The 12,184-nt window shown below is 40.8% G+C and overlaps 1 protein-coding gene and 1 pseudogene across 2 annotated transcripts; one reads left to right on the top strand and one right to left on the bottom strand.

Annotated features, from left to right (window-relative positions):
- Nucleotides 1–252: 252 nt before the first annotated feature.
- Nucleotides 253–3,067, bottom strand: gar1 (GAR1 homolog, ribonucleoprotein). Of its 2 annotated transcripts, none has more exons than XM_070836921.1 (7): nucleotides 3,005–3,067; nucleotides 2,479–2,678; nucleotides 1,556–1,710; nucleotides 1,391–1,450; nucleotides 1,172–1,283; nucleotides 873–1,028; nucleotides 253–783 (listed from the first exon to the last, which is right to left on the bottom strand). In XM_070836921.1, exons 2-7 carry the CDS (start codon nucleotides 2,660–2,662, stop codon nucleotides 773–775), a joined length of 678 nt encoding a protein of 225 aa, XP_070693022.1. In that variant the 5' UTR covers nucleotides 2,663–2,678; nucleotides 3,005–3,067; the 3' UTR covers nucleotides 253–772. The 2 variants fall into 2 exon arrangements, with proteins under 2 accessions (XP_070693022.1, XP_070693023.1); XM_070836922.1 differs by having other exon boundaries at nucleotides 2,479–2,675.
- Nucleotides 3,068–3,319: 252 nt separating this feature from the next.
- LOC139206789 (alcohol dehydrogenase class-3-like) lies at nucleotides 3,320–7,396 on the top strand (annotated as a pseudogene).
- The last annotated feature ends 4,788 nt before the right edge of the window (nucleotides 7,397–12,184 follow it).

The raw sequence follows: 12,184 nt of genomic DNA, 5'->3' as shown, positions 1-12,184 counted from the left end.
TGTGCCCTCAGCTCAGTGTCAAGACCCTTCAATACGCAGACTGGAGGAGACTCTTCTGACTGAGTGGAAGATGACTAAAATCATCTCTAGCTATACTTGGACAGTTCATTTGGAACCTCACTTGCTGTATACATGTTTTTTTTTTGTCATATTTTGGATAAATGGAAAGAAAAAAAAAAACACAAACCTCCATCTCAGGGCGGCACTTGACATTCTACGGCTAAGATGTGAGAATTTAAAATGAAGACAAAGTTACAAAGCACCATTTAATCAAGGCCTTTAACAAAAATGTTACAATACTCTAAAGATTTTACAAATTATGGGTATTAAAATACCTTCAACTGACATCATATAAAGACAGACTTCTCATACAATTTCCCAAATCTGAGGAAATGAATACTTGGAGGTGTGTGATTGTGTCTCCTGAAATCTTAATCAAAGTACAAACATCTGTCACGGCCCAGCACTTCAGCACAGTTAACACAGTCGATGACATGCCGGTTCATGAAGAGACCCAATTAGCCTCCCTGAACAGGTTGAAAAAGGTCCCCATTATTTTACATGTATGTGTGAACCTTTTAAATAAAAGTCTTGAGATCCATTACGCATTCAAACCTGGTACAAAAATAAAATAAAAGAGAAAATCCACTCAAGTTCTACAAATAGAGGCAACGTCCATATTCTCAGTCCAACAGGCCAGGCACCGGCAGCCTGTTCGTTTGAGTCGCAGGAGACTGGGACGACACCGTCACGCCAGACCATCGCCGTCAGATCACTTTCCGCCTGTGAGTGAGTAACACATGGGTGAGTGTGGTGCCTGCATTAGACAGACAGACAACTAGAATTTGTAGAGCACTGAAAAAGAGGCTGACCTCTGAATCCACGGCCACCGCCTCCACCTCTTCCTCCTCTGAAGCCTCCCCCACCGCGTCCACCTCGACCGCCACCGAATCCTCCACCGCGTCCGCCACCGAATCCTCCACCACGCCCGCCACCGAATCCTCCACCTCGTCCGCCGCGAAAACCACCTAAAAACCAAAAAAAAAGCAAAACAGAATTGAATCAAACGGACATGCTCAAATAAAAAAACACCCCGGTTGTATGAAGCGTCATAAGCTACGTGTTCATCCACGAGACACAGGATTCATTCAAATGAGTTTGGATGCCCGACCTCCGCGACCGCCGCCTCTTCCTCCACGGCCTCCTCTTGGCGGACCCTTCTCTCCCGGCGGCCTGGGGAGGAATCTCTGCAATGGGAGGAGCTTCATTGGATCTATATAAAACTGAAAGAGATGGAGCATTATACATACAGTGTAGTACACAAGGGCAATGAAATGTTTTTACATGTAAAAAATGCACCATATTTAAACACTTCTGATGTCTTTTATACCTTCTGCAGTTTCTTAAATGACGACGCCTTCATATTATCAGAAAGTTTGACTGAAAAATACTGGAAGCAAAAGGTTAAGGAATGAACAGGATTTTGAGCAGTAATAATATTTCATCAGTTTCAAGTAATTTTTTTCCACCGCAGGTTGTTTCAAACAAAGGATACAAAGTCCCGGAGCTGGCCGAATATCTCGTCCACCTTCCCAATCTGCTCCTTGTTTTCCAAGTACACTGGGGCGTTGAAGTAGGGAACTTTGTTTTCCTCTGTTGTGCACTTGCACACAATGTCGTCTTCACATGGATGCACGAACTCTCCCAGTGCTGCAGAAGGGAAACACAATGAACCACAGTTAGCTGTGTAATAAACGGTTCTAGCCATCAATCAATCAATCTTTATTTATATAGCGCCGATTCACAACGGCGTTATCTCAAGACGCTTTACATGAAGAGCAGGTCTAGACCAAACTCTTTAATTATCAATAATCCAATATCTGCCCTCGTCTGCTGCAAAACTGGACGTCGTATGATGTTGACTTCCAAATAATGTGATTTTACAAGTGTCCCTTGTCTTTCCTCACGACTCTGGGTACCTACATCAGCACTTTCAAGCATTTTCAAGGTGTGCTGGCAAGCTTTTCCAGCACCTTACCGCTGAAATATACTCAAATCAATGATGCTGTCTAGGATTTGGTTTCCTTCATCTAAAAACTAAATATTCAGCCCAATGGAGGTTTATTATGTTATACAATTAGGATTTTATGAAGTTTCAAGCAAATTTTTTAAATCAAAATCAGAGCCTTTTTTAAAACCTTGATGACACCACATCAAATTCAAGCATTTCCAAGGATTTCAAGCACCTGGATGAGCCCTGATACATAAGAGCCTTCAGACAGAATGTGAGTTTCTTAGCCGTGATTACAACCTCATGTTAACATGAGTGGTATCTACAAGTGGGACACTGGAAACCTTCCTGTGGTATGGAGAGGGGATCACTGGATACTGGAACTGGACCCAACATACATGGTTATATTACACACAGGCATGTTTCTAACCTCACCCAGCATGCTCGTATAGCTACTGTGATCTTACCAACAACATGCTCTGGAGGACCGTAGTCTTGTTGCCTATTAAAACCACCTCTGCCACCACCCCGTCCAAATCCACCACCTCGGCCTCCTCCAAATCCTCCTCTGCCTCCTCCACCTCGGTTAAAGCCTCCTCCACCTCGGTGAAAGCCTCCTCCGCCTCGGCCACCACCTCCTCTGAAAGACATGGCTTCTTCAAATCTTCTGTGAGGAAACACGGAAGGAGAGAGAAAGAGAGAGAGAGAGAGGAAGCAAGTGAGAACTAAGCAAAGACAACATGAAACGGTGGTTTGTTAAATGCAGCTAAAAAAAATAATAATTTAAAAGTGAATTCCTCGCATTCAACGAGCTAACGCCGGGATCCCAGCAGCAGCTCTAGCTAGCATGCTAGCTCAACTCAGTCAGTCAAACTACACTAATCCACCCGCATTTTTTTAACACAAACCAAAAAGTTCTGTTTTCCCCTGAACGTAGCACAAACGTCGACATGCCTGCTGCACTTTGTAGAAAAGTTAAAGTAAGTTTCTCACTTGTTTGATCGGCGAGCTGCTGCTATTTACTCCGAGGGACTTCCATGCGATGACCACACGTGTAGCGGAGTGCCGTAAAGGGATTCGCCAGTGTCGCGAAGTGTCGCAAATGCCGACATTCTGCAGACAGCACACTGTTTATTAGATAAATACTCAGCTGGTTGACTCATAAAGTCAGAGACGTTTGTCTTTACATGCTGTAGTTTTGATATAACATGGTACCAAGTTATGTCTGTGAGACTTGGTGATTTACGCTTGTTTAAATATATATAATGTGTTTTTGTAGACAAAGTAATGAGCTCATCTGAGTCAACAATGCCTACAACAGGACAGGTAAGGAGAAATAAAACCCTATTTATGATGTATTGACTGTTTGCTTTATAGTAGTGCAAACTGAAGCCTCACTTCTTTCTGGTGTTTGTGTTTCTATTAAGTTTTCAAGTCATTTAAGTTTTAAAGTTTTGCTTTTATTTCCCCCCATTACCACACCCAGCCTCACTTTAGCTGAAAAACAACGCTGTAACTCACTCAACTTTTTTTTTTTTTTAAATCTCAGGTGATCAAATGCAAAGCAGCTGTAGCATGGGAGCGTGGGAAGCCTGTGTCCATTGCACATTTTGTAAATATATATATATATATATATATATGTATATATATATGTTAGCAATAGCAGTTTATATAGCAATAGTAATTTATATTTATATTTTATTTTTTATCCTCTTTGGCATTCAGTGTGGATGGCAAAGTAAGATTTTCATTGTACAAGGAAACCCGTTTCTGCACTGTACACATGATAGGAAACGCTTTGAATCTTGAGGATGTGGAGGTCCCCCCCCCCCTCCAAGGAACATGAAGTGCGCATCAAGGTCAGCTGCTCATCACAAGTGTGTCTGCATTACAAGAAAATATTATTTCCCAGTCTGTACTTGGGAGACTGCACAGCAGCAAACTGTTTCCAGCTCACAGGTTTCCATTCGAGAGGGAACGATGACATAGTGTTGCATTTCTCTCACTGACACATTAACTTAGAAAAATATGCCATATAAAGCAAGTGGTTGTCACTTCCTGTTTTTACAGGCGATAAATGCTGAGAGGAAACGATAACGAATGTATTTGACTTCCTGTGTGTCATTTTGTTCCCTGTGGCTATATGAAATTGTCTGTCGTGCAGGTTATTGCCACTGGTGTCCACCACACAGACTGGGAATACTTAAATGTGACTGGAAAAGGAATGAAGTTTAGACCCTGCTGCTTCACTATCAGGATGGTGGAGAGTGTTGGTCCAGATGTCACCGAATTCTCACCCGCTAAATAACTCAAAACAAATAAGATGATATTTATTTTGGCTTCATTTCTTCTTGTTCCAGGGTCTTTTTTCTTTTTTAAAATCTTTTTTGCACATATGTGTGTGTCTAACTCTGAAGTTCTTTGTCTGGTATTTGCTGTTTTCACAGGTGATCACGTTATACCTTTTTCCCTGCCACAGTGCCAGGAATGTGAAAGATGTCGGAGCCCTAAAACAAACCCCTGCACACACCGACACACCTTTACGCTGCTTATTTCATAGTGTTTAACCACTCATAGTCTTTTGTGGATATTAGGCCCAATACACTAATGGGAGTACTGGCTGACGGCACAAGTAGGATATCTTACAAGGGGCAGCAGGTGTACCAGTTCTTCGGCGTCAGTTCTTTCTCCCAGTACACTGTGGTTCCTGATACCTCACTTGCAAAGATAAGAAGTGACGCTCCACTGGACAAAGTGTGTCTACTCGGCGGTGGCGTCTCTACCAGTTATGGTGCTGCTGTTAAGACAGCCGAGGTGAGAGGATGCGGATCTGTCGGACACTTGCATTCAAATCGTAACTTGAATTCTTGTCAACATTCGGATGGGCCGGTGGGTGTTGTGTGCAGGACCCCGTCTGTCCTTAGAACAAAAGGGATGTGGACGCACCACATTTACATTTACATGCCCATTGATAAAGAGTTGAGTTTATTATAACTAAACAGATTTACATGTGTAATTTACACTTGACAATTTTCTAAGCAGCAGCCCAGCAATGCTGACGATATCAAACAGGACTGGAGTTAGTTGTTTTCCCCACTAGATGTCAGCAGATAACATGAGCAGAGTTCCCAAGTCCACCTGCAATTTTCCTATTTTATGACTGACTGACTGTCTGTAGAAAAGATGAATATCTCCTTAAACACACTGATCAAACTTGTTCTGAATATTGAGCAGACTTAGGACTGCTCCACAGCGATGTAAGGGTAAAATGAAATAGTAATGACAAAGCATTCTTTAGGTGCCTGACAAGAGTCTGTACTCCAGTTAAATACTCCAGTTAATAGGAAATTGGAAATAGGAAAACAATGAATAAAAGTCAGGAAAGCTCAAAAACCTGATTAATTAAAATCAAGCCAACGTAAGAATAAAATGGCGTAGTCAAAATGTTCTATATAAAAGTTAGTCAGACTCTAAACCACACGAGGCGCCAAAACTGACAATAAATATAATGTACATCGATGTGTAATTCATTTATTCAGAACAACCTCACTCTGTGCAGTATATTTAGCCCACTTCACAATGTGCAATACTTACTAATATCTCCCATTTCTCTTTTTTTTTTATATTCCCCAATGTGTATTGTTTCTATTTTTATACTTCCTCTGTCTAAACTGTACTTTAAAAAAAAAATAAAAATCTCCTCCTGTCTGCTGTAATGTAAATTCCCCCGTCGTGGGACTGGTAAAGTAATATCTTATCTTATCTCATTTGTAAATACGATGAAGTAAGTGATCTCATCAGATGTCTTTGGATTCAGGTAGAGAAAAATTTGTCGTGTGCCGTGTTTGGGCTTGGAGTGGTCGGACTGGCTGCCATCATGGGTTGCAAAGGATCATCGGTGTTGATGTCGACCCCGACAAGTTTGAGACGGCCAAGATGTTTGGAGCCACCGAGTGTCTTAACCCCACAAACCACAGAAAGCCCATCCGGGAGGTTCTGGTGGAGATGACAGGCGGAGGGGTGGACTACACTCTGGAGCGTGTTGGGAGTTCAGCTGTCATGGTGGGTGTCAGTGTTGTCCAGAATCTTTAGTATTTAATGTCTATGAAACCAGTACAGTAGGAATCCGATAGCAGTATTATAGTATGTGTGTATTATAGATGGCCAAATCACACAATTTGCAGTTACATGACATTTAACTGGTGATTTTTATTATTATTATTTTTTTTTTGTGTCGTCTTAGACCTCTGTGTTTGAATCTACAACAGATGGCCTCGGCCTGTGTGTGATTGTGAAGGGGACGGAGACAGAAGTCATGATGGGACGCACCTTGAAGGGATCTTATTTTGGAGGTGAACTTAAAGCCAAAAAGTGAAAAATGAAGCTTAACATTGTGTCTTCCGCCCTGAATGTAAAATAAACTGTGTCTAGTTAGTGGTTGCTATTCTGGGCCCAATTTGATGTTACTGGTAAATATGTTTTTCTTATAGCGTCAAGTAATGATGTGAGTTCATTACTGAGTATTGATGGTTAACAGTAAAAATGCTTATCACAAGTTTTCAGAGCCTCAGGTGATGCCTTCAAATAGTCTGACAGTCCTAAACCAAATGTTCAGTTTACAGTTATATAAACCAGAGAAAAGCAAGAAACAGTGGATTTCAGCTTAATGAAAGTCCACCATAGTCAAAGAGTAAAGGCTTTCTTCCCCTTGTAATTCCTTTCAGTCACTCAGGGCAAAAATGATTGAAATCGCACAAACCTCAGGGGTTCATTAATGTCCGCAATGTTGTGGCTCATGAGGACTCGGTTTCATTATTTCCTTTTAAAGGATGGAAGAGTGTGCAGGATGTGCCTAAACTTATGGACGACTACATGAACAACAAGCTAAAGCTGGATGAGTTCATCACCCGCAACCTCCCGCTGGATCAAATCAATGCAGCCTTTGAACTTCTGAAAAGTGGGAAAAGGTAAAACCAGATTTATTCATGGCTGATAGATTATTTTTTTAATATGTGTGTGTGTGTGTTATTACTGACACTGTAGGTGCCAAAAGCTGTTAAGTAACATTATTGGGACTCTAAAAACCATCTACTGCATAATACTAAGTCCTAAAACTAAAACAAACCTGCACCAATAGATTTCTCTCCCAATGGTAACAGCACCCTGTACAACTCCTGCACATATGGACCCAGCCGTGGTTTGTCAATCTGCTGCAGTCTTCCCTCACTCCTTTTTTTAATATTCCGACAGCATTCCCCCACAGCATTAGATATGTGATATAAAAAGGACATTTATTGTTGTATTCCAGACGGGGAAAGTCTTGGAAGTTGATCAATCTTCAAGGAAGATAACAGGAATTTTCAGAACTGCTCACTTCCAGGTGTACATGTGTGCTATGACTGTACTGTATGTTATATGTATAAACCTATATGATCTATTGTCTGTCTACAGTTAACTATTAGTTACCGATGAATCTGCAGACTGTTGTCTTTATTAATCCCACTTATCTATTAAGTGATAATAAAAATTGAAACATTAATATATAAAAGTCAGTGTAGAATGTCTATCATACAGAGTCCAAGGTTTCATATTCAGATCCCTTATTTTGGCTGAACAACAGCGACAAACCAAAAGTTAGTTTTTATTGTTTACTGACTCAAAACATCAACTACCAAAATAGTTGATGATTAATTTGCTGTTAATCAACAACTCAATTAATTGTCTAATCACTGTCGTTTTATTACTTTATTATTATTATTATTATTAGTTCTGGTTGGAACTCTGTGATTTCAGTTATCCTAACTTTTGTTTTTAGCGTTTTAGCGTTTTAACTGTTATCAGCTCGTGGCAAAAGGAGGCTGAACCTCACGTGGCTATAAGACGATGGTTTGACACTCCATGTCATTATAATGATGGTTTACATGCAACTCTGTGTGCCTGTGAAAATGTTTCGCTCTCTCTTTTCTAAAAAATACTGACAATTACAATGCTTCTCGCCTGACTTTGTAGCCAATGGCCACTAGATGACAGTGTTATGTCACGTAAAAGCCTCTGTGACTGTGTCCATGAATCCCACGTCGCCCTGCTAAAGGCACCGCTTTCTATCTGCTTTCTATTGGTTTTCTCGTTTGTCACGGGCTCGATCAAAAGGGAGAAACGCCACAGAATGTTCAGTGCGCTTGTGTAAAATGATACTGAGCGTAATTCACAGACAAAGTTATATGAACAGCATCTGTAGACAAATTCTCTTTACCTCCGTCATACTTGGCAGCTTGTGCAGTCGACGGGGTAAAAGACACAGAGACCAAATGGCTGAATCTGTCACCAGCCACGGAGAAGTATCTGCTTCATGTGGTCAGGCTTACCATATTTCGTCCTTGGTAATATTATATATTGATTTAAAAGGGGGCCGACGACAAGGGCTAAAATGACAGTTGTGGACTGTCAGGACAGAAGACAAAAGGTTGTTTGGGGAATGCCTCTCAGTGAAGAACTGAAATAGCTGTCGCAGGAATTTGTTTTATTGAAGTTCCATTCAGATCAAGTGAATACCCTTGGCAGTTTTCCCTGCTTTTCCATCTTTATTTAAAATGGAAAATACAATTGCCGCTCTTCCCCTTATGTTGGTTTCCTCTGCCTATGTGCTATCAATCACAGATTATACATCTTAGATCCTCCCAAATAACCTGAAAGTAAAAAAAAACAACATTTTTTGAGAAATAGAAAGCAGAATAATGCCGAGAATGGAGCAATAGCAGGAGATAAGAGAAGAAGAAGAAGATCAAAACAGGGAGGAGGACGAGTTTTAACAGGTGGTTATGCGACTGGGCACCCTCATCTATAAATGTTGGACATGCTCACAGATTTATAAGGCTTTCTTGGGGACATGTGTCTGAATGTCTGCCTCATCTATGGGAAAACTATCCACAGTGACGACCATAAGTCTCCTGCCTCTTTTTTTTTTTTTTCCTCTCTTTGTGTTTGAACTCTGCAACCTCTGGAATTGTCACATCATTGTGCAACTGATACAGGGAGGACGTGTCGTCTGAATTACAGCCACAGCATTTTGCACATTTTTAGAAAATCTTAACTGTCCACCTTGTCATGTTTCTCACACATCTGTGCAACTGCAGATTTCTCCTTGATAGGAAACTTTGGCTTTTTAAGTAACGGGGATCATATCAACACATTTCCCTCTATAGTCTTCTTTTTTTTTTTTTTTTTTAATACCTTTTGCTGTCATCACTTCACTGCAACAACTCTTTCAGACCAGAGTCTTCAGGAAGATAATTGACAAACAAGAGAAATGCCAGATGAGGTAAATGCCATCCCACAAATAAAGGCATGTCTGGAAAAAATGTCAAAAAGTTCTGCCTTGCCTTTGATAATATTTACATTGGGATCAAAAGACTTCCTACTATTTATTAAGCTTTATTCCAGTGTGACAGACAGACGATGGCACGTTGAATATGATGAGAACATATAAATGGTGGGTGGGAAACACAATATTTGAACAGAGATAGTTAAAAACAACATAAAATATAATACACCCAACATATTTACACACAATGTAGTTGGTGTTACTCTGATTCAACCGGTAAATCATGTCATAGCAGATACATTCAGTATGTCCACCAGAAACTACAAATCATCACATTTGTAGTATCCCTGGCTTGGTTGTGGTTTAATATGTCCTTTTAATATTCATATAATTCTATATTAGTTACTTCAGTACTGAAAAAGGAGTCGCATCTGCACAATAAAGACACAAGAAGGACATTTACTACTTATTTATGTGGTTTTACCTGATGTCAGTCACTTTCACACTCCGGCTGTGAGAATTGAGAACAACTGTGACGTGGTGCAAATTCACAGTGAGCATCGGGAGAGACATGTTTATTTGTTGGAGAATAATCTATTTCTTAACGTTTCTGATCAAATCGGACACAATAAGATGTCACACCAAGAGCGAGCACAATCTGGGGGCTCTAAATGTTGTTCATTTACTCTAATTTCACGTGAACCTTTCATTCCTTGTTAGTGTCTAAATGACGGCTGTGAAAAAACATGAAATCACATTAGTCAAAAACCAAAAAAAAAAAAAAATACTGAAATACAAGCCAGAGCGGAAAGCACGTCTGAAAGAGACACAGCGAGTTAGACAGAGAGATAGAGGGATGGATATACTGTATAGCCCCAACGGCTATGGAAGAACGGCCCACTTAAGTCACTAAAGACTGCCAATGTGAGGCCCCTGTTTTATCAGCAAATCCTGGCCATTATACGGCTAATGCCAGGCATTGCCTGTGTCATCCCCAGTCTTTCTCTGACACGGTTAGCTTTAACCTCCGTGTCAGTGGAATATACCCAGCTTCACTGGAAACTAGCACCATACAGTACTTAGTGTTTTGGAGGGGCACCTAGTTTTCTGCTGCATATGTGCACTGTACAGGAACAAATCTGACACAGCTGGGTGGTGTTATCAAGTGGAGGCCTATTTTATCTCCACCATATTAGCATTTTTTAGAAATTAGAAAATAAAAGTAATCTTGAGGGCTTGTTATCAAAGCTTTATGACAATATAAAGGGGCTTAAATGGGGTTGAAGCGCTGGAAAGTGTTTTGAAAAATGCCAGCACTGGAGCTCTTTGTGGATTGTTTTCTGCTGTTTCTAATGTAGTCCACACAGGAGCGCAGATTAAGCACACTTTAAAATGAGAATAAGACATTTTGTTGGCACTGAACCGTATAAAAGTCCCCACACTTCAGAGACCTGACACGCTGACCACGATAATGACAGCATCATGCTCTTCTCATTGAGCCGTGCAGTACCACATGTTTAGTATTTTGTAACCTGCCAGTCATATTATGTCAGCGTTTTATAGTTAAGTTGCGAAAGAAATAGACAACAAAAGAACAGGATTAGACAGACCACACATGGCTATTACCAAAGAGACGCACACACACACACACACATATAAAGGACTATATGCGTGACAGCTTTAAGCTTTTGTTGTGTTTTGTCTGACAGCAGCAGTAAAGTAGTAATTGTGAGATTAGCTCTAAGGTGCTATCAGGGCACTCCTTTATTTGGTCTCTCTCTCATTGGTCACACAGAACGTTACTCGTATATGTGTGGGAAGGAGTCCTAAACTACAGTTTGTGTAGTTTGCCTTGTTTTGTTGTTGTTGTTTTTACAGGTAAAAGTCATACCTTGATTGTCAAATGTCAGGGTTGCAGAATCAGAACGTGTGTAAGTTATATATGGATGTGTTCATATCCATGGTTATCATCAGAAAATATTGAATATTGCACCCTAAAAAGGTACGATAACTTTATCTCAGACCATTTGACCTCGTGGGCTTGACAGAACTCATCCCCGCCAGACTTGGACCCAGCACAATGCTTTTTTTTTTTTTCAATGCGTCAACATTGAGTCAACAGAGTCATTTCATGTGGTTATGGGCTGGAGGTTGGGGGAGATATTTCTCTCAGACCCTGTGTGTTTACCCCCTAATCCCAGAGAAGAAGTTCACAGGCGTGAGGAAAGTACGGGGAGATTTACCTACCTCCAAAACCTGCTCAGTTTACCACTCCCCTGTTTTCCACAGCCACATGGAGCTCGGGTAATTCCTGGGAATGTTTGGGAAGATTTGTGTGTGTGTGGTTCTAAGAATATAATTGGTATGAAACTGCTGGTTGTTATCCTGTATAGAACAATCTACAATAGTCTCTGCCTCTTTGGTTCTGATCTGGGGGCTTTTGTTGGAGAGTTCAAAAAAGTGATTTCAAAATTGGGGTAATGTTGCACCTTCTCTTACTTTCGACACCTAAACCTCCCTTCTGCATTTTGGATCATTCAGATGATTTAGTGCTTTTGTTACTTGGTGATGAATATTGATATATGTGTAGTTGCAATTCTCAAGACGGGATCAAATGAAGACAAATAACTTTCTCTAGGATAGCGACAGACAGAAATAGTTTGGTTTTATTACTAGATACTCCGGATACTGTCGCCGCTTAATCCCTTTTTGGGGCAAATCCAATCCAGTTTTTTCACTTTAGTGCACAGTTGTGCACTCACACACAGGTATGCTCAGACATGTAGCTGCAGAGGGAGATGGTCGAGTGATGGGGCTACCACAAAACGGCCCCCCCCAGGGCAGGTGGGGGT

Source organism: Pempheris klunzingeri, chromosome 9 (assembly GCF_042242105.1).
Source record: "Pempheris klunzingeri isolate RE-2024b chromosome 9, fPemKlu1.hap1, whole genome shotgun sequence".
Classification (NCBI taxonomy): Eukaryota; Metazoa; Chordata; class Actinopteri; order Acropomatiformes; family Pempheridae; genus Pempheris; species Pempheris klunzingeri.
This window is presented reverse-complemented; position numbering and strand designations above follow the sequence as displayed.